At 33.6% G+C, this 24,269-nt stretch overlaps 1 protein-coding gene across 3 annotated transcripts in view; it reads right to left on the bottom strand.

Annotated features, from left to right (window-relative positions):
- Window positions 1–23,894, bottom strand: part of Eip63E (cyclin dependent kinase Eip63E) — a 136,771-nt gene extending 112,877 nt beyond the window's left edge. Inside the window, exon 1 of one of the 3 annotated variants that reach the window (XM_073091573.1) lies at window positions 23,683–23,894. In XM_073091573.1, the coding sequence (XP_072947674.1) occupies window positions 23,683–23,752 (70 nt within the window). In that variant the 5' untranslated portion in view covers window positions 23,753–23,894. Of the gene's footprint in view, window positions 1–5,649; window positions 6,090–13,756; window positions 14,293–23,682 lie in introns of those variants that run through there. The other 2 variants (XM_073091575.1, XM_073091574.1) reach the window with 2 other exon arrangements.
- Window positions 23,895–24,269: the final 375 nt, after the last annotated feature.

Below are 24,269 nucleotides of genomic sequence, written 5' to 3'. Positions count from 1 at the left end.
AAAACAGCCTAATAAAATAACCTGTCTTAACGTAGAAAAGATTATGTGATAGATACATTTTCTTTAGATAAAAAGTAAGCCTTATTTTATTAGAGCTCCACTACATAGTCTTGTTCGAGATCATGTCATTATCGTGCAGCGAGGTCGCGGCGGAGGTCAGGTGGAACTGGTTGTCCGGAAAACATACGAGTTAAACCGTTTTTATGTGAAATATACGTTTATGTATGCTCAAAGAAATCTAGCTACTATAATAGCAATTACAATTACCGTTAGAACATATATAACTAATTTCATAAGAGCATATTTCTGTGGATTCTGCATAGCCCACTAGAACTCTACATACAGAGCGTACTGTTAAAATCACATTCCACGTTTCCGTAGTTGGCGTATTTCGTTATCGGCGCACCACAGCTGGATTCACTTTTCCTTTATATTTACTTAAAGAATCAAAATACCTTTTAATTAAATATTCAATTATTGGAATGGAGTTGAAGATTTGGATAAGAAATATAAATCGAATATTAAATTCAATCTAGGGTTGGATAGGATATATTTCAACATCGTTAAATAGTAACTGAGTAAAATAACACCACAGATATTTTTCTCTGAACAAACTATATTTACACAAGCATTAACCCTGAGATTGAAGTTCCTTGTTTAAATTTAAACAGTGATCGCTCTGTCCATCATAAACTAGACAAAGGACACGACGAAGCGAATGAATAATGAGTCCCTTGTTTTGTTGTTAAAATATTAATATATCGTTATACCACTTTGTTATAACGAGAGAACGTTATTAGACTAGACATATCTAATCTTCAATTCTTTAACCTAAAGCTCTCTACTTGGCGTTTACTATAATCTAAATGGCTTTAAATTTGGCTAAAAATATTAAAATTTAATACTAACAATAAAATAACTTGTCTTGATGTTCTTAACATCTTAATTAGTGATAATGAAAACTGAAATATTACAGTTTAACAGACGATAAAAATGAGACACTAATAGAATTAATAAGATTAAACGGTTGTTATAGACATACGAGAAAATGTACCGTGTTATTAAATTGCTATAGTTATTAAGTCAAACATGCTCAAAGGACAATGTCGTCAAATGTCACGACGTTTCCGTTTCTACGAGGAAGAAACAATTATATTTCCGCTAGCACAGATCACGATTCTTCGTGTGCACTATTGAGGCAAAACTAATTATTATATCAGTATTGAGCATATACATTTTTTTTTATTGAAGGAGAAAACTTGCATTCAGTCTACAAGATTATAAGTGATCACTATCGTCAAAGAATATTAATTGAAACCAAGTCCATAAAGAAGGGAGATCCTATCTGAAGCCGATCACAGATGTTCTGCTAGTCCCTACGAATAAATAATCGACTTAATTGCAAGTCTATACGGACCCCCACCACCCGTTAGGACTAAGCTGGAATGCCTCGGAAAAGCTTGTTGCCCTAACACATCCTTCAAACCAGGACACAACAACGCTTAACACTGCTGTTATTAGGCAGAAATGTGGCGGTGGAGCCGCCGGAGTCAAACGATAAGGGGTTCTACCACGTTTGTAGATGTACGAGTAGATGCAAAAACATAAACTTGCCATGCACAGTACACACATTAAAAAACACAAATAAACAAAATGTAGAGAACAATGATTTATAGGTTGTTGAGCTTTCCAACGCCCACACGTGTATATTTTAAAGTAGTTTTCTCTGAAGTTGCAAGTTCGGGTTAGTCAAATGACTATAAAACTGACTTTCAAGAAATTATAAATGTTTTCATAAAGAGCAACACGTGCTTAGATGAGTAAAATACATAGATAGTTCACTCCTAACAAGAAAGTGTGACCAGTTTTGAGAATTGAAATTGTTGCGTAAATAAAGTGTTGTCACGTCTCCGTTCTAAAAGGACTCTATATTGTTTTAAATATTTATTTATTACGTAAATTGATTAGTATTTGTTATTGATACGTAAATTTTGCTCTAAAAATGTTTTTTGTCAAGAATTTAAACAATAAACGATAAAATCACCCTTTTGTGGCTTCATTCAATTTCACAGCGGTGAAGTATCTTTTTATTTTACTTATCAAAGAACACATGGTACATCTTACGCGGCAAGGAAGCTCGTGTTACATAAAATTCCCTTAGGGAAAGATCGAATACCACATGGAACTATTGTCATAGTTAAATACTAATACGATCGTTCTGAGACAATGTAGCAACTGTTCTCAGTTCACAAAAGACCGTTAAGATTGCAAACTATGTAAGTGCAATCGAACGGCCAAAGAAAAAGCAAAAAAAGGAAGTGACCTTTGCAGTATACGTAGGGATGCTAACCGCGCTGTAACATTCAATAACATATTCGAGATTTGTGTATTATATACAGAGTGAATTGTGCATGGTGAAATACTAAACTTTAATAGCGTCGAATGCTTATGTATTAGCGAAAAATGCTGGAAGGAGTTACGTAACATTTTTCACATTTTTTTTTTATTTAGCCTTGCATATGTGTTTGTTTTATTCCCCCGTGCACTGTACTGTACACTGCAGAAAAATATATAATACGCCAAAATACTACACGAATCTTTATTATTTTCTCCATTCTTAGATATTTGTCACGATCTATATATTTGGACTGTACCATATTTTCGTGGCCTATTCCTAAAAAATACTATAACCATTTGAAAATGTTGACAACCCTAAGTATTGTTCCACGCTCGCGCAACCTACCGAGCGCTCGTAAAAACTCTGCTTATCTTAACTTTATACCACATCTAGACATTACAAGTTTGACTCTTTGGTATTTTCAACATTTAAAATTGCATCAAAACTATGTTGTAAACCTTTGTAAACAATTTCAAAAATAATTCCCGCTTATGCATTATAAAACGTTTTTGTTGCTAATCGAAAATTCGAAATCACTCACGATTAAATCGATAATAAACTTTACCAATCAATTAATTTGCTTTTCATAAATATTTATGAAATATTTTATACAAATAATATTGTTAAAACAGAAATAACAGTTCTTTTTTTCGAACGAGAAAGCCAAATTCTTATAAACAAGACCCAAAAGCTCTGAGTACCACCAGCGTAAGTAAAACGTTTTTTGCTTACGGTGACAAAGGTATTCTGTTGATTTAAGTCTTAATAGATACATTGTTAAACTTTACAATGTTTATATAGTGAACTTAAATATTTCCCAAATAATAGTAACCTTTACTGTTCTATGCAAAATCTACTTCTACCTCAATATATTAAATGTTTAGCCTACCAAACATCGGCATATAATATTTACTTCATACTAGAAAGTGTAAAAATTCGATCTTTGGTATAAATTTGGATAGATTTTTAACGAGCAAAAGCCGTTTAGTGCCAACACTCTTATAATTATTTAGTATATAACCATCTATAGCTTTATAACCATCACCTTCAGATACTTAATTTTATTTATATAAATTATAAAAGCTTCATTTTTATAAATAAAAAATAAAATTAATTTTATTTTTTATTTATAAAAATGAAGCTATCTTAATTACGTTAAGACTTCATTAATCATCATGTGATAACTTTCTCAACGCTGCGCCCATTAATAACGGTTGAACCTGTCAAACCAAATCAGGATGTGAACTGAATTTGACACACCATAAATATTTTACGCAGGCTAAAGTTTTGTCTGGAGTGATTTTAACAAGATTTTTATTAATTTGGTATGAAAATATGTATCTTGCGACCAAATTTTTAACAATTTTCACTTAATGCCTTTAGTAATGCTCAATCTATATGGTTTTTTTTTTCACAAAATGTCGAAATTATCAAATGTTTTCAATGAGAATATTGCAAATTTCGATTTTTGGCGGGCAAAAATTTGATAGATTGATTGTAAATAAGGGGCATTCGCCTTTTGAGCTTTTTTAATACCTGCGTGACTTCAGTGACAATGTTACAATGGGATTATTGAGCTGAGCTGATAATGGACCCAGATCATCAGATGCAACGCCTTAAGTAAACAACATTTATCATGGTGATGTTGTTGATGTTAAAAGTTCTTGTTGTTTCGACAAGTGCCGCTAGTGTTTAAATTATATAATTTAACAATAGCTTATTTAAGCTACAAATCAAATTTTCCCGACAAGTGAGTATAGTAATAGTTTAACGAAAGTGCAAAGTGTATTTTAAGAGTTAAATTACAGCGGTGGAGAAGAAAAATACACTTTTAATAGTGACCACTCGAGACTGGCAGTAAAAAATAAGCAGACAGTTATTTCCAGGGTTACATTCAACAGCGACAACACGCTGTTAAATTGGTGAGTATTACAAAAACAACTCATTGAATTTCGTGGTATGAAAAAATATCCTTTGATAAGTTTAATATAGATTATCTAATCTTTAGTGAGTCAATCCATTTAATTTCATATACGAACTACATAGTAGTAATTTTGGTAATTTTAAAGTAAATGGAAACCTCAGCCACGCCCATTTGTTGGATTTCTGAGGTGTTAACAATATTTTTATTGGAATGCATACATTTTAAATAACTAGATAGAATATTTATTGTTATATAGTGACAGGTTATTTTGCAAGCTAGCATGGAAGTATACATACATGTGAGTATTCTTGTGTATTGTTAAGTAAATAATGCAAAATATTTACATAGTTGCACTCACAATATTTATGGTTTTTAAACAATTCAAACATTCATTTACGATGACGGGAAAACAACACCATGTTAACGTGTTTAAAACGGTTTTAATTGCCTTAACGAAAAGTTTATAATTTTTATGTATATTTTGTATTTGTATACGTATCAAATTCTGCATCGATTCAGCATCTTCGGGTAGTATAGAATAGTATGATTAATAGTATAATCGTAAATAAATAAATAAATAAATAAGTAGGTGTATGTTATTCAATAGTATTATATGATACAAAAATTGCATTATATACGTACTGTACCTATAGTTTTGAGTACACTTAAGGATAAAAGATTGTTACATAAACTTCCTCATTAATTAAACACAAATAAACACGTAATTCAGTTACTACTTTACATTTTAATTGTCAAAAAAACATAATATATTCATTATGAATTTACGACTATAATAGTACCTATGTATGTATGTACGTATGTATGTATGTATGTCTGTATGTCTGTATGTATGTATGTATGTATGTATGTATGTATGTATGTATGTATGTATGTATGTTCGGAAGACCGGGGTTCACTCACTTAAAATATTCGGTTGCAATTATATTATTAATACATAGTATTTATGAAATTTTCTAACATTTTACAAACGCGCTAACAGTGGCATCTGCTTTCAATCACTTCTTTTAATTTCGCTTCTAATTTCGCTTTTGTAGGGGCAAATACTTGTGAAAACAATTTTTTTGTAAAAGTTAGATGAAGTGGCAAAACAAATCTAAATAGACAATCATCATCTACATTGACAGAACCGTTCAAGCTACATATATGATAATAGTTTAATATATGTTATTTCATTTATAATTATTACAAAACAATGCAACACTTGTCTTCGATAGACTTTGAATATGACTAATAGTATAATAATTGAACACAACACTGTCGTATCTATTATACAAACAACGCTATCACAAAGAGCCAGTTACATTACCTTCAGAGATCGTGGGCAGGACGTTGACGAAGTTAACAATCCCGACGCCCGTTAGCTGACTCATTCACAAAACCAATTCAGCACTTTTGAGAAACGTTCGCAGATGGCGAATATCCGCGACCACCAACAATACAACACACACTTCACTTATCACGTAGCCCACATAGATAAAAATCAACCAACGCCAAACAACGCTTTCGGCGATCGAATTCTGATGCACATGCGGTAACGTAAACCGTGAAATTGTGTGAAGATAACGGGTTTATGAAACGGAGTGGTCACTGCGCACTTTTTCCCATAATGAGCGAGAGAAATGCGAACTATCACATGAGAGCGGCCTGGTTTTGTTGCAGTCGAGAGCTGCGCGTACGCCGTCCTTCCGCGTCGAGGCGCCGGGGCTTACTGCCCGGCCGACAGCCACTCCACCGTCGAGCGACTCGATCGACGGCCGTTCACCACCCGTTTACCTACTCTTATCTTGCGACTAGGCGACGACCGCGGAGGTTGTCGCGTGAGTTACGCGTGCAAGTAGGCAAACATAAACAATCGTATTACATTGAGCGATGCAGACGCCACACAGAAATTAGGACAAATTTTCCCAGTGGGCATTGACACCGAGGTATGTATCAATGTGATAAACAGCTGGTCAAATACCAGTTTTTGGGGTTATTGCGACGTATACGGATTGCCCAGCTACTATAGACTACCTAAAATCGAATGGACTAAATAATTGTTTTTCTTTTTATTGCTAATACCAAAACTAAATTGTTAAATTGAAATATGACACATTTTGAAATTGGTGTCGCCTAAAAAATCCTCTTATTTAAGATTTTAGAGGTGGTAGAATATTTTGTGTTACGACTCCGGCGGCACCACCGCCACACCTATTTCTGCCTCATAACAGCAGCGTTGAGCGGTGCTGTGTTCTGGTTTGAAGGGTGTGGGTAAGGGAGACAGACTTTTCCGAGGCGTTCCAGCTTAGTCCTCATGGGTAGCGGCGCACCTGTGGCCGACTCCAGGTAGGATATATAATCCTATCTGGGGTTGATTATTGGGGTTGTTTTCAGGGATACAACATATTTTTTAATTTTATCTATTGGAGTGCGGCCTAATAATTTAAACGATACTAATGTGAAGGAGGAATGTACAAGGATGAATAATGATTGAATTTACCCCTAAAAATTTGCAAGTTTAGTGATAAATTGTAAAATTTGGAGTAATGCACGTAAGTGCGTTTGCGCAGGTAGGGACATCACAAATAAAACAAGTAGAACTTGCAATGCAATAATTATAAAAACAAAGAACCCGACTACTGAAACATATACCCACTGCTACAATTTAGAGGAATCCCACTACACCTCATATGTTATAATCCATCAAGCCGTTTGGATTGTAGGGAGTACAAAAGGTTAAGACATACATACGCTTGAAATACATTACCACTCGGGTAAAAAAAGTTTAAATTCTGAGATTCTATGATACTACATTGCATACGACACTGAGCTAGAGCGCGTAGGCACTCGGCCAGGTCTCTGCGCAACTGGTTTAGGTATAAAGTGCACTGAACCTACTCTAGCGCGACTGCTATACTGCATTCACATTCAATACCAACTTATTTCAGATTTCAATAGAAACTTCTATCATTAATATTCTCGAGTGGACGGTTCTGTACATTATTCAATGCCATTACGTAGTATATACATACGTAGAGTAGAACCTATGTAATATTCAGTTGAAGTTTACAACTCCATATTGCGCTATAGATGAAATTTATAATAAGCATATATTATAAATACATTTACAGCTTCAATTGAGAATATAAAGCGTAGGTATATGCCTACCTAGTTTACAGAAATAAGCAATAAATACGATTATATTAGTCTAGAGTGCGCAGCCTCTATTCGAGGTAACTGCTTTACTTGTAAGGTAACCAATCCGATTCTATTTGCGATATACTACGTTTACGATCAATAAGAACTTTACTAAATTTGTGTTTTTACAGGCTAGAAAAGAAGGAGGTACATGTTCAGATTTTAACGTATGCGAAGAATCAAACAAGCCTGATGGCAAGTGCAATCATAACTTAAGATCGTTACGGCTCTTGGAAATAAATTTGAACGCATTGTAGTATTCCAGATCGCTCATCTCAAGCTTTCAATCTTCATCAGTCTAATACTTGTACTAGGTAAAAAAGTTCAAACTTATTTCACAGACAAACAGCTTTAACGCTATGGGTAGATAGTTAATTACCATTTGAAGGTGGTAGAACTCTTTGTGGTTCGAGTCCGGCGGCACCACCGCCACACCTATTTCTACCTAATAACAGCAGTGTTAGGCGCTGCTGTGTTCCGGTTTGAAGGTTGTGGTAAGGGAGACAGACTTTTCCGAGGCGTTCCAGCTTAGTCCTCAGGGTTAGCGGCGCATCTGTGGCCGACCTCAGGTAGGAATATCTAATCCTATCTGGGGTGTATTACAGATGTCTATGGGCGGCAGTAGCCACTTACCATCAGGTGGACTGCATGCTCGTCTGCTACTCCTATATTATAAAAAAAATATGAAATCGACTACAACCAAATGTATGAACAGAATCACATAAATAATTCTCAGGTTTATTTAGTGTTACCTCTACGTCAGCGTACAAGCGTGCAAATAAATCACTTATTAACGTTGACGTGTAGCTTACCCACTCCATTACTTATCTGTAACATGTTATAGATCTAATCAAAAATTTAAATTAATTCCGTCCAAATTAATTGAAGCTCACTATTAATGTAATAGAGATCAATTACATTCGGATGGAATGTAATTAATTTTGCATCGGGCGCTTCATTTTGTAGCAGATTAGTTGCGGTCATGTGGGTGGGGTAACATAATACCATGTATTATGATGATCTATGTACCTAGATGCAAAGTATTAAAAAATGTATAATATATATAATAAATAACATGTCACTGTATTCCTATTTCCTACACGTCAATCTCTGAAATGACTTCGTGTATGATTTCGATTCCATTTTGAAAGAAAAGGCATACTTGTACAGTCAATAGATAGCGCTCTATGACGAGATCATTTTTTTTTTGAGTTAGGGTATCTGCTTAATTCTAATGACAAATTTTGAAATTACGATAGATACTAACCATAGGGAGAATATAACAAACAATTTCATTCCACCATAAGTTCATTGTTAATAGATTTGGAAAGAGGGTTATAAACTTATAACATACATAATTGCGATAGAAAGCCAGTGCAGATAGCATAAGAAAATGCTTTCTTAGCGCACGTATCAGAAACATTTACATTTTAATACAAATGTATGCAAAGCTATAATATTACATTGAAACATTGTAAAATATATATTCGCCACAATTATAAGATAAGGCTACAAATTCCAATCGAGTGATGTCTTGACTTACATTTATAATATAAATAGCAATCTCAAAGATATAATTGTTTCTATCTTTTATCGAACTAATTACGTTGCTAATGACGCGTAAATTCATTCGTGGTAAATTTTTTTCATCTATCTTCACACAGCTAAGAAAAAGTCTCCGAGCGGCTATCTGTCTGTTCGTTTGTGAGCTCAGATTTTCACTAATATTTAGGTTGTTTCCTGAGGATTTATTCCGTTTACACCTTGTAAATAACTTGGATATTATACGGTAGATTATTAAAAATTAAACAAAGGAGCAGGGCCTTCCAATTCCAACATCAAGGGTAGAAAGGAGAAACGCACCTTTATTCAAGATGAGTTAAAAATCTCTATTTTATTTTTGGTGTTCATATACAAAACTCATTTATACATTTAAACAAAAGAATTACCTCAACTGCTTTACAAGATGGAAAGCATTACTGGTGTTCAGTATCTTAAAACAAGGGAAGAAACGAAATTAAAAATCACGTGAGCGGCTGTAAATCCCAAATGGAATTTCAACGAACACTATGTTTACAGTTGTGCCGATATAACGTTAGCTGCTAATTAGTTGACTCAGCGTCTTTGCCGACGCATTCGCAGATCATTGTTAACTTTGTAACAAATATGTTAGCGGCCCACAATCATTAAATGTTTACTTGTATACAGTAAAACCACAACTTTGTGTGCAATATTAAAGGAAGTTGTAATTTATATATTATAATAACATAAATAATATAACAGGAAAATAATATTTCTATGATTATAATAAATATAGTTCAAAAAACTAAAAAACATCCTTTTATAATAAAATCAACTAAAAAGTAGAAAATCATTTTAAATCTAGGAATAAATTAAGGAACAGTAAATAGTATAGTTGTGAAAAAAGCGTGGGGTGCTCCATTTATCTGTATAAACTAACTGCCGGGAGAAATAAGAGTTCCTTTGGGACAGCACCTAATACATGAGCGTTTGCAGTTTAAAATAATTAAGTTCGTAGAAGCTAATGGTTAAGGACAAACATAGGTCAAGGTATTAACAGCGTGTAAAGCGTGTAAACTATTAACTACAATGCTCTTCCTAAGAATAGTTCTAGATCAGATTCCTTCCTACGTAACACTCCTCCGCAACTGCAGGTAGATTTAATGCGGTTTTGACGTCACAAAAAGAACATAAAATAGTTAAAAATACAGTACTATTGAAATCATATCGCAGGTGAAGTTACATTCATAAGATTTGTAAAATAACTGAAGTAAACGTAATAATTTAATTAACATTATTATATGTAACATGTACATATCGGCCGTTTTAGTAGTGTTATTCAGAGTTGCCACGTAATTGTACAAAAATTGGTAATTATTAAATTAAAAAATTATATGATTATTACAGTCGTTCAGTTCATTTTAATGCAACGTCATACTCTTAAACAATTATAATTATGTGTTATTGTTATATTATATGACGTCATAAGTAAGAAGAGAATTGCATCACTTTAAATTATACTAAGGAATTACAGACATTGGTTATGTAAAGTTTCTAACGCTTTTGAAAAGGACGGATGATAATTTTAAATTAGATTTTAACTGTATTAATGTAGTTGACAATTTTCGGTTCCTGCGAAATGCAAAATATCCAACAAAAATCAACTATTACTTAGAATATAAAAGTAGGTAGATTCCATATCACCTGGCCTTCAATTAAACTTACTTATAAACACTTTGTAAGTAGCGATACCGTTCAAAAACATTTATCGCACTACCTGAAAATACTCTTTATATTTATTTCTATGAACTTTACGTGGTTCGGTGCAAGCGCGGTTAATATCAAAGCTAGGGGAAATATAAATTCCAGCGAGCCAGGTGGAGCTGAATACTGCAGAATCAGGTAAATGCCGCATGTAACACTATATTTACTTTAAAAGACATTTTGCAGAATAAAGTACATGAAGTGCAAGTTCTAGTTAACACTTTAAAAAAAAATTATACGATTAATTTAGTAATGGCCTTGCTGCTGTCCATCTGATGGTTAATCTTATATATAAAATTTTGTGTCACAATTATAGACCGTACTCCTCCGAAACGGCTTTACCGATTTTCACCAAGTTTTATAGGAATATTTATAGTATTATATTTTTTTAGGTCTAAGAATCGGCTACTATCTATTTTTCATACCCCTAAGTGATAAGGGTTGTTCACCTTTAACATTTTTTTTAATTATATGGATACACAACGTTTGCGGGACAACTAGTTTACTTATAATCGTAACCAACTCCATATCGAACAGGGACATAGATACTTGGGACTCCTGAGATCTACCATGGTGGTATTACATGTTAAACAGCTGGTATTAACACCTTACCACAGAAATGCAAGAACTGTGCTTTACATGCGGTAATACTAACAAATCCATCGTGGTATCCCTTCGGTCAAACGATAACAGTTCTACCACTTTTCAAAATTGCCTTTACCATTAATATTTTCACTGCCAGTTCGGTTATCAAAACTCCCTATCAGGCTGAATTTCAATTCGATACGGAAAAAGGTGATATCACGATTTACCACATTCTGATTCATCGTTTGCCGTCACCATACTCTAACAGTATATTTTAAAAATCAACAAAATTGTATCACAAGTATAGGAGCTTTCTATAAGTCTATAGGACACATACAATCATTACAACAGCGATAAAGTACTCAAGACTTAGAAGCTTTAATTATAGTCTTTTCCTCGCACCTAACCTACAGCGAGGTGAATGAATTACACGACATAAGATGCAATAATTGACAGCACTTATCTTATTTATTACCTACTCCATATATAGCTTCATTAGCATTTAGTGTTGTTTATATCGTTCTCCCTTTATAGGCAATCTGTTTCTTTGTAACACCCACCTCTGGAAAACCGCAAATAAGGGTTGTTTGAATCGAGTTCTTTGTTACTCGTATATCCGCCATAAATAGCAAAATCTATAACTCCATACAGTCGGAAAGAGGCCAAGCCAATACGCAGATTGCTCTCGCTCATAGATAAGCGATTGCTAGGAGTTATTATGGTCCAGAGGTTAATGTTTCCGCGCGATACTCACACAGTCATCGCGTGAACGCTAATATTAAACCGAAACCAAAACATTTATTAATATATTACCGAAATGCAAACAATAACGTTGAGTCACTCTTTATAGGTAAATGTTTGGGATTCACTGTTTACATAAGAAATATTTCCGCATTGGTTCGTTACATAATTCATGAAACGATATTAGATAAAAGACTACGATATTATCAAAAACTATTTATAATATTTATATAAATATGTTAAGGCCATTTAGTGAATGGGACATAATTAACGACTGTATTAGGATGCTTTCTTCTTGCATGTGCCACTTATTGTATATAAATAACATTTTTAAACATCCTATTTTAGATTTCATTTATACTTTTAGAGTCGCCTATTTAACAGTGTATTGTCTGTCTATCAGTTAGTCATAGTTTTTTAAGTTAATTATTTTAATTTTCAAAATTGAGACAATATTGAAATAATTATATCGTTCTACAAATCGGTCAATAAAAGCTATAATAAATATTACAGAATCAAGTAAGTATCTAATTAAAAATATGTATATCTGCAAAGATACAATCGCATGCGAAAACATCATGACTCGTATTTATCGATTGACTACCGTTCATAAATTTCATGTTATCGTTAAAATTTCATGAGGCAAGTGCCCACGACATACTTGTAAATCTCTTATGCTACGTTTTTTGGGTTCCGTGCCCAAAGAGTAAAAACGGTATCAGGTACTAAGCCACCGCGGTGTTCTATCCCAAGAAGCGTATTAGATTGACACTAAATATTTTTTACAATGTGCCCAATTACCAAAACAACATGTCAGTTTTTTCAAGGCTTTTTGGTTTCTCTATTGAACTATAATAGTCAGACACTTTCAAGCCACATTGCATCTACTTCCATGACTGCTATGGTAACAAATACTAAAAATACTAATTTAAAATATAGCGTTAAATATTTCATGGTGTTACGGAATCCTCCGTGTGCGAGCTAGACTCGCACTTGGCCGATTTGAGGTAATCGTGTATTGGGCGTAAATAAAAATATTGTTGTATACATTGAGTTTCGCCGTGACCACGATCGATGGAAGTAGGTCAGAACATCGAAATATATAAACTCTTATCGTGAGTACCGGTTATTCAATAAAATTTTATAAATTCCGCAATAGTGTATGTTTCAAATCATATAGCTGTAATATAAATTACACGAGCTAACACCTTTACTTATATAAAATACATACTTACCTGTTCGACCTCATTATATAATTTTCCCAATCATAAGATACGTTGAAAAACAATTTTTAAATCCCTTAACTTGCTTGTCGGCAAAATCAATAATTTCTTGATGATCAGTACAAAACCATTAGTAAAAGTAATAGATAAGACTGCATTATATCATTTATAAATTTGAAGAAATCCATTGTTATTAAATCAGCGCCATATTTATATTGAGTCTTGTGCTGAATCACGCAAATCGATAACTTCAGTAAAATGTCTACGTGAGATAATTACTAACAATCTGTGATATTGAAATATTGTAAATATGTAGACGGCACGGCCATTATCACAAATTATGACTAAATGAAAAAAACAATAAAACAAAACAGATTAAATGTTATTATTCCTATAACTTACTTTTCTTATTAGTGCCTCCAAACCTATCTTCATCGTGTCCGTTGTAAGTTCTGTCCTCGTCATACTCGTAGACCTTAAAGCTCTCGAAGGAATACAGTTTGACCGATTTATGAAAGCCGTCTATTCACTAAAACTTTACCCGTCAGTACTGAGAAACTCCAGTCGAAGTTTTAGCTCGCTTCGGCCGAAAACCGTTCGCAAAGTTCGTGCTATATAGTCACACAATGAAAATAGATTGTCACAACACACACCGAGGGAATAAATGAAGCGCAGGTCCGAAAATGCTTTGTCCTATTCCACTATTATCCGGACTTTAGCCAGCGCGCACTCTTCACCCGTCCAGAAACAATCGCTTCAATAATCGAATCCAGGAAGTGGGACTACACACGTTTCATTGTTTACTCGAACAATGGTCACGAGTCAGAACGGCATTATTTTCGAACGGAATCGAAGGGATTTGAAATTTAAATTTCGTTGGAAAAGTTCGCGATCGCAAAACACGGGAGCTCAGTAGGGCGGGAGCGTTCGTGAGGGTGACCGCGTGCCGTCTGGCCGGGTTGCAGTCTCCCGACCCGCCGCGCCGGCGCCCGGAATTGTGTCAGACGGTACCCGGAGCACCCCGGCCTTTCATGAATACACCTCGCTCTGCGCTCCGCGCTCGACGCATCAATACATTCGTTACCGTATGCATACCCGGCAATTTGTAATTGCCGCTCACAAGCTATTATCTCTGAAAGATTAATGCCACAGCTGACGTCGGAGGTTGAATTTATAATGTAGCGGTAAATAAAGAAAGTTCATAAGAGTCACCTACCAAGCGGAAAATACCTTGTAAGCAAAGTAATTAATTTTAATTCATCATCTTAAAATGTTGCTGTGGATTATGAAACACGGTCGGTCAATTTAATACTAAGTTAAACTTTCTGCCTTACACATTTAGACAAAGACAACTTATTTGATTTGTAATTTAGATTTGTAGCAGTAAAGATAAATGCCTAATTAAAGAAGCGAAAGCAGATGTGCAAACGTTTTAAATTAATTAAATACGGAATTCATTAAATAAGGAAATTTGGCTAATTATTACTCTTAGCACTCCGTGATTTTTCCTTTTATTTGTTCACAATATACATTTGTATGAAACAAATTATAATACATTTTAATGGTTTGTACTAAAAGTTGATAGGATAGGAAGAGGTAAGCCTATATAGCACAATTAATTACAACGTCCTAATATAACCTGTCCTGTATAATTGTGTTGGTATATATAACGGATATAATGTGCATATTGGCTTTACCGCTATTTTCCTTAAAGAACATTACAAAATATCAGAGTATTGTTAAGTATGGCAGATTACAATACAGTTGTGGAAAATATTTCATACAACCATTTTCGATTGCCATCAATGCCATCATGAACTGCCACACTATTTCACATTTTTTCTACAACTAGGAGACTACAACTGGAATACTCTACCACGTCAATACAACGTATAAAAACTAATAAAAACATCCAATGTAGTAAATACTGGATGTTTTTATCACTTTTTATCGACACGAGCTGCAATTAAAATTAGTTTACTTATTAAGTGAATTTAGTGCTTTTTCCTATTTGAAAGCACTTAACGAAAGCTCCGACAACGTAAGTTCGCAAAGCACTACACGGAGCTTCACATTTAAATCAACATTTTCATTTACACACGGCAGCATCGCTTGTAGGGTCACGAGTGTGTAAAATCTAACGAGTATTTGTACTCAGCAGCGTAAACTGAATGCAAGGGTACATAGATATTTATATCACATGTGATTACATTCATATACTGGTAACAATGGTGATATTATATACTTTTAATTGGCATCCTTTTAAAATCACTCCTATTTTTCCGTCGAATATCGTACGTGGAAACTAAGGTATTCAATGAAGGAGACCAGGACGGTGCCTTCTCATCACACTTCACATGTGAAGCATTTCTTCGTTTCGTACAAAAATTGCTACAACAAAAAGACAAACCATTAATATGTATTCCGATTTTTTTAACATAAGTCGTCTATTCAGTTAGCTCAACCACGCTTCTGCTCTTAAATCATACCGAAAAAAGAAAGCGTAAACTCGAAATGATCTGATTATCATTATGGTTGAGTAACACGACCTCACTCGAACGCGCCTCAAAGCGCCTCAAACAGGCCACGACGCGACCACAAACGCTGAATCGGTAAATTTATACAAATAGAATACGGATGCCTTCAAAGGGAATCCGTGGCGTGAAAGGTCCCTGTGAGTGTTCGCCGTTCTTGATAATTTGAGCTTGTTTTATTATAAAGCAATTTTATTTACCTATTTAAATATTTATACGGCCTTTTCGGATGTACATTAGCAATAGAGCAAACCAATTACAAAAGGTTTTGTAGCATGATGTAGTGTAGCTCTTGATTGATGCTGTATCATCATCAACCCATTACTGTCCCACTGCTGGTCAAGGGGCTCCTCTCAAAATTAGAAGGCTTAACCAATATTCCATCGCGCTGGCCAATTGCGAATTGATAGACTTCACATACCTCTGAGAACTTTAATTTTATTAATTTAAGTATCACTTCTAGGCTGAACTATTCTACTATTTTTATATGAAATTCGGTGTCCTAATGTGTTGAACAGGATTTAAATACATACTTCGATTTCTTGTTCTTGATGTATGGAATTCCTACAACAACATAGTATTCATATGAAACTATAGTAACTTTCGGTTGCAAGCGATCCGCTAATTTAAGCAACATAGTACACCAGATCGTTGTAGAAGTCACCGTTCTTGGCATATATTGATAAACATTTCCATATTGAGGGAGGGACGATAAACTTTGGCTCCGATTTCATGCTGTAAGGTTGCAGCCAAGTAAGCTAACATCAGTGTAACTACCGCAATGATGAGTTTACTCCAGTTAATAAAAAGATTTATGTTCCAAATAACAATTCTATAGTTGGCATCATAATTTTAGGATTTTACTATTAATAGATATCGAGAAAGCGTCGACTATAAAATGTCTTTTAAACTTTGATAGGCAAAAATTTAATAGATTGAATATTAATTTGAAAAGTTGTTAACGTTAACAGACCATGTTGATATTGAAAGAAAATTCGTTAAAGACGGCGTTCCTTGCCAAAAATACAGCTGAATGGAGGTGATAACGGATGTGGAGGTCTGACTGTACCATTTGGTGGATGACGATCAACGAGCGCCTCCCACGCTCCGGTAAGCGATAAAATCGAACGCCATTCATTCACAAGTTACTGCTACATATGCATAACTCCAACGAAATACACTTTATACAATTTTGAATGAATAATGATGCTGTTTCAATCACGATTACTGTTACTCTTCTATCTGGCTTCAGAAGACGAAGATATTACACTACAAGTCCTAAGGGTAACCGCGGCTTGATACCCTAAGCCCTACTATTTGTGATTCTAGGTGACTTTGTTTCTTTATTATCATCGTTAATAATAGTATTATTAATATTAATAATATTCGTATTGTTAACGTTTAACGAATTTGATTTATGAGAATTATTTTTTTTAAATGTTCCCAATTCCTAGTAAATTTAAAAATCATATGATAATGGCATCAGGAAAATTATTCACCTAATCTTTTGATTGAGTAATAAAAATAATGAACAAATGTATTGATGACCTCAGTTTATTTCGCGGAAGAATATCTCAACAGTACTTGTAGGTAACTCTAATGCAATGACTAACTACTTGACTCACTTTCGAATAACTAGAAATCGTTATGTTAATGGACATAATTGATCGCAGATTTTGACTTGTTGATATACCTGATGTATCCATTATCTTATTTTCTTACCCGACTGCAGAGAGTAATAATATTCGTAAAATAGTATGTGTGTATGTATGTATGTGTTATTATTTGGCTCGCCTGCACCCTAAACGGCTTGATGGATATTAACATAATAAGTCGTTAGATTCATTAAATTGTAGGAGTGATATAGGCTATATTAAACAGTATTTTCTTGTTTTTATAATAATTTTCTAGTTAATTTACTTATAATTAGGGTGCCTATTCTAGAGATGTGCGAGGTAGCTAACGTGTGATGTGTCCAATTGGCAATCGCTTGATTTTCATTTAATGTAAATTCATGGTCTTGACATACATGCAGCTTTATTATCTCGTTCATCTCTGACCTGGAACGATATGTCATCTGTACCTGAAAATATATGTCCTTCTCGCGTTTACAAATTAACCGTTAGGTAGCAAGGTATCCTTTATTTTTACATCGTTCTACGACGTTTCATTCCGAAAACCCATAAATACATTTCACGACAACACCAAGATACGACAACCCTCGTTCCTATACGTTGCCTTTACACAAAACATAAAAGTATACCTCATTTGATACGAAATGTTTCGTATTCGAAGGCTCGATTAAACATCAGAGCAAAACGCAACCGTTGAATTAACATTATGTTGAGAAATTATACAGGTTAGGACTAAATCGTGCAGTTTCCAAGTAAATTCGATAAGCAGAAGCGGGTCAGGTAGGCGGGATTGTAATATCGTAACACAGAAGTAAGTGAAAAGTACGACAATTTGAACGACTCAATTTTCTATTTGACACGCATCTATCTATTATAACTCTCATCTGGTAGTAAGTGGTTACCGACGCCCATGGACAACTAAAACCACTCTGTGCGGCTATTTTTTTATTTTTCGGGTTTGTTGGTTTAGTTGGTCATCAGATTATACAAATTTCAATGTGTCAGTCTACCACAGTCTAAGGGATAGAGCCTTAAGTGACAGACACATAGACAGACTGGGTGCGGAACTCTAAAAAGTACAATTTCCACACTGCCTTTTAATAACGTCTCGACCGATACATAAAGTACGGGCACGAACGACTGCGCGGTGGAGAAATAAATTTATCGTAGCAACGAATTCAATTCCCCGTAATGAGGTATCCACCAATCTTCCATTTTATCGAGTCTTACATCGACCTGTGACATTTAGAAAGCGAACATTACTGGCCAATAACCTGGAACTTAGGTCTCCTCACGTACTACACAAGTAATTTCAAGCAAACATAGTTAAAATGTATAATAAACACAGATTGGTACATTGAGATAAGTTTATTTTCAAAGATTGTATTAGCAAACGAGTATTAGTCCATCTGATGATAAGTGGTCACTATTGACTGTAAGCAACTCGAAACAGAGCAGAGACTCTACCTGAAGCCGATCACGTATGCTATACCACTGCAGACAACTAGGATGGCCGCCTCATATCTAAGTCACCAACAGCCACGATCTTTCACAGTAAACGCATAGATTAGTAAAGATACTTCGCCGCCTTGAAATTGAATGAAGCTGCAAATGGCTTATTATAGTAAGTTCTTTTTTTGAATTTTGACAAATAAAAACATTTTTAGAGAAAATTTACGAATAAATAACTAATACTGCGTAATTTACATGATAATTAAATAATTTATAATAATAATTTCAAATATTTTAGGGACATTTTAGCACCGAAACCTAGCAAAACTTTTTTACGCATCTATTTCAATTCTCAAAACTGGGTACATTTTCTTGTTAGGAGTGGGTAATCTTTACTAATCTATGAGTAAACGTATAACACTAGGAATAGAAGTAGCGGTGGTACCTTTTGAAGGTGGTAGAATCCTTTGTGGTTCGACTCCGGCGGCACCACCGCCACACCTATTTCTACCTAACAACAGCAGGCTTAGGCGTTATTAGGCTGCTGTGTTCCGGTTTGAAGGGTGTGGTAAGGGAGACAGACTTTACCGAGGTGTTACAGCTTAGTCCTCAGGAGTAGCGGCGCATCTGTGGCCGACCTCAGGTAGGAATATCTATCTATCTATCTGGGGTTGATTACAGATGTCCATGGGCGGCAGTAGCCACTTACCATCAGGTGGACTGCATGCTCGTCTGCTACTCCTATAGTATAAAAAATAAAAACATAGCCATCCTATCACTAAGTACCAGTAAATTTTATAATTAATTTACTTACAAATTTAGTATACAACGTACCCGGATATTTCATGACGAATTTGTTTGCTCATTAAATAAGAAAATTATATCATGCCAATCGGGGTTAACAACCCTACCTGAAACCTGGAAATGTTATTTCAAACTGGGGCAAAGTTCGAGTTTACTTTAGCGCTCGAAAACATGTAGATATCTACGTAAATAGCAAATTCTGCTTAAAAGCTATGAGAGTTGTATGTACCTAATTTTTTATTGGTTTAACTCATGTGTATATTTTAATTTCACAAATCAAAAAATTCTCTACGGAAAAACGCCTTCGATGACAAAATTAGATCATAAAGATTATAAACGTGATAAAATACTAGTATTAGTTACCTACCCAGATTAAAAATACTATTCGATGAGCATAGTACTTAGGTATACAAGAAAATTCCTGTGTACTACAAATTGTCAATTTTCGATCTTAGTTGGTTAAATTATGATTGAATGATTTTAATGACCGGATTTATTAGCTAAAAAGTTATTCATAAAGGACCAGAAAACAGTAGAATAAAGTTTTAAAAACTGACGTACATAGATATAGTTGCTTGTGAATTTGTGTATGCTGTTTTACCGGAAAAGTTTTTTCACTAGCGAATACAGTGACAGTGCTTTTAAAAGTGGAAACACAAAGTTTTACATGGATATTTATATACTTTTAACTTTAGTTCAGAGTAAGTAAACCCTGTAGTCCATCTGCAGCAACTATGTAAACACAAACATGATGAAAACTATATTTACTTACGTCATAAATACAACGATCTCCTTTTATATGAAAACTAGTTGACCCGGCAAACTTTGTACCGCCTCAAAATCTATTTATCAAATATATTTCACATAAAATATAGCCTATGTTACTCGTGGATAATGTAGCTTTCGAATGGTGAAAGAATTTTTAAAATCGGTCAACTAGTTGTTGAGCCTATTCATTACAATTAAACAAACAAACAAAGTTTTCCTCTTTATAATATTAGTATAGATTATATTTCAAGTTATAGCTCATGTCTCCATCTATTAGATGAATTGATTTGAAGACTGAAATCGTTTGAAATCAGGCATAGTTAGTCCAACCCCTGGCATCATATCTTCGAGTCATACGTATGAAAATTTGGCATACTTGAAAAATATGACGCAATTTACTAACAAAAGTACAGAACAACTACATAAAACACTTGATGACGTTATCGTTGGGATAAAAATGTACGTAATTCGGTTGATAGGAACGATAAAACTGATTAGTGGCTATTTCTATTAAAACGTAATTCACGTGTACTTGTAAAGTGTCGAAATTGAACTGACAATGCGCAAGGAAATTAGCATTGTGTAGAAAATATGTTCACTGGGTAGATGTTTTTAAGGTCGTTAAAAGAAGCTGGCTACAATATTATAATAAATAAAAATCAACGCATTCTTGGACCTAGTAACTATTTTAAATCGTCGACTATAAATCCCTAAAGTGCTGATGTAATCTGATTTCGCGATCAGAAATTTCTTTATCCAATAAAGGGCTCGTACCTACCAAGATTATCTCCTAGCTGATCACCGATAAAGTCTCTTACTATCTACGATTTATTAAGTATCGCGTAAAAGAAACTATTAAGATTTTAAATTTACATTTGCTGAACTACTTCAATATTCTTGATAAGTTATAAGTTTATTTTTCAACGATTGACATTGGACATCTTTTTCAACCTTCAAACATGCTACTTAAAATGTCAGTATTAAATCCAAATTTCTCACTAAATCTTAATATGTATAATAAAATCGATGAAGTACGTCAAGGAGACAATCGACTACAAATACCGATATTATCTTTGTCCTTGACTCGCCGCGCTTTTCCGAACTACAGAACAAAACGACGAAACTAAAGCTTCGTTACGTTCTAAAATTGCATTGTATCCAAACACAGGGGTAGCTACAAAACAAGCACGTTAAAAATAGTTCCTCCCACTAGAACTCTCACTAGATCTTAATATAGCCAGATCGATGCAAGCACGTCAAAAAGACAAGCGACTTTACGAATTGCGGCGCCGCTCGTCCTTGACCCGCCACCCTTTCCGCGACGTTTCGGAACCACGCCATCATACTAAAATGTCATGGATTAGTGGTCTAATCATACATATAAAATTCTATGGTGGAATGTTTTTACCAGAATGACATAGAAATTTGGTTACAGCCAATTTCACCTAACAGAAAACACTCACTATTTGTCACTTATTTTTAATTCTTTCATATATTTATACAAATTAAAGCTTAACATATGTAACATATAAAAATTATTAAGCTGTGCCGAAATTGTTATATATTGCTGAAAAATGGAAACTTTTTATAGTGGAACTCTTCAAGAATAATTGTAACCTACCTAACTTTAAGTTTTGTGTTAATTACTAAAATTTGTGTGCTAAGTTTCAGTTTTTCCGAATTTTCTTATAATTTTGTACTGTTCAATATTTTCTATATTCTTGTGGAATCCGTGAAATGGACAGATTTTTTGTGGTATTAAAGTTAAATAGATAATCTACAGAGATTTTTATACCATTGAAAGATTTGTAAAAAAAGAGATACATGTAGTATTTTCCCACTACATGTATTTTTCCACTTTCTTAATTTTCATTTAGATTCAAGGTCTCTGAGAACTCCAGACCAGACCCATAAATTTTATGTCCAGTTTATACCGATAATAATTTTACTAAAAAGTACTAGTATTTTTTTTTTATTTCCATTAATTTTATTTATGCACTTTTATTTAATAAAATATTGATATAATAAAATAAATAAGCATTACAATATTGAGTAATTATAATGCATTTGGGTAAGTTTACACTTATTTCTACAAGGTAAATTATTTCCATCATTAAAACTAGCCATACCCTTAGCCATAAAGTAATCCAGTAGTTGTTTCTTGTAAAAGAGTGCAATTTCAACAAAGCAAATATGCAAATGTTTTATCTACATGTTACATATTTATTGTTGGGGCACTAAGACCATCTTTAGGGCTTTATTTATATGAGCTAAAGGCTTATAGTATAAAAGCACATATTCAAGTCAAACATTAAAAATATATATTCACTTTTAACATAAAGTTATAATGCAAACTCATCTGAGTCAAACAATCAATTTGTTGTCCAAATAATATTTAAAGTTTTAAACCATTAAAGTAGATAAAGTAGAGGTATTTTTTTTTAATTAATGAAAACAACAAATGTATCTCATTAAAATTTAAGTTACTAATTAGAATTATATAATAGTAAAGTGATACTAAGTAATGAATGCAAGCAACATTTATCTTATGATCAAGAAAATGGTAATGAGCCCAAAGGTGACAGTGAAAGGCAGTGTAATAAAACTGCATGTTCTAACTATATTCCTACACTCAGTCCATTCACTTTTTTATCCTAAAATTTAAAAAATAACATAATCGTACTTAATTATCCTAAAATATTACACTAACCTTGAGGCTTTATCTTTAATCTTTATCTTTAATTTTAGATTTTGTTACAGCGAAAATCATACGAGAATGTATTTAGTTGAGACCAAGTACATTACAAAGACATTTCAAGGCAAACATCAATGTGTTTGGTTAAAATTTATAATTTTAAACGGGTACCTATGCGGGTACATCATAATGTGCACCTTGATGTAAATAAAATTTAAGCTAAAAACAGTTATGATGTGTAAAAACAAAAAAGAACACCGATTCATGTAAACGAATTAGTTTTTACGAACTTTTTAAATTATAGAAACTTTTGACAGGTATTAATACAACTTGATCCAACGTATTAGTTTTATCTTATCGATCGTGCGCCTGTTATAAATTTAAAAGATCAATCAACATAACCAAAATCTCAACTAAAAAAACTGACAACTACAAACTTACCATCTTTGACATTCTTCGAAGACTGTGACGATGACACTCCGGCTATAGTTTTATCACTCGCACAGTACATTGTAACAATGTCCACAAGTTTGTGCTATTAAATAACTCTCATCTAGTAAAATATTGCATATTATTATCTAGCATTTAAATTGATAACGCAATACATTCTCACATAATGCGAAACACGGCGGCCATACCACATTCCGATTGTAAATATGGTATCATAGACAATAGATGTATTAGGCTATTTTTGGACCGGCGAAAAAGACAGATTTACTCTATTGCTTGCCTATGCAATTAAAATAATTTCAAAAAAATCATAAATATCTTTCTAATGTTTCCATTAGAAATTTATATTTATAAAATATTCTAATATATTTTTATATAAATCATATAGTAATAAAATTCCAAAATTAAACTGATGGAGATGTTAAAATTTATAAGTCGGTAACACCAGTAAGTAACTATTTATTTAGCATAAGGACTTCGATTTTATCAGCACTAACTAAAAATCGATAATGCGACTATCGATATGTATCGACATAGAAAACAAATTTTGTTTGTAATAATCGATGGTCTTTACATCA

This window comes from Epargyreus clarus, unplaced genomic scaffold (assembly GCF_041222505.1).
Source record: "Epargyreus clarus isolate Ecla_fem2 unplaced genomic scaffold, WU_Ecla_fem_2.2 ptg000034l, whole genome shotgun sequence".
Lineage (NCBI taxonomy): Eukaryota > Metazoa > Arthropoda > Insecta > Lepidoptera > Hesperiidae > Epargyreus > Epargyreus clarus.
The sequence above is the reverse complement of the archived record's forward strand: the minus strand, read 5'-3'. Positions and strand labels throughout refer to the sequence as shown.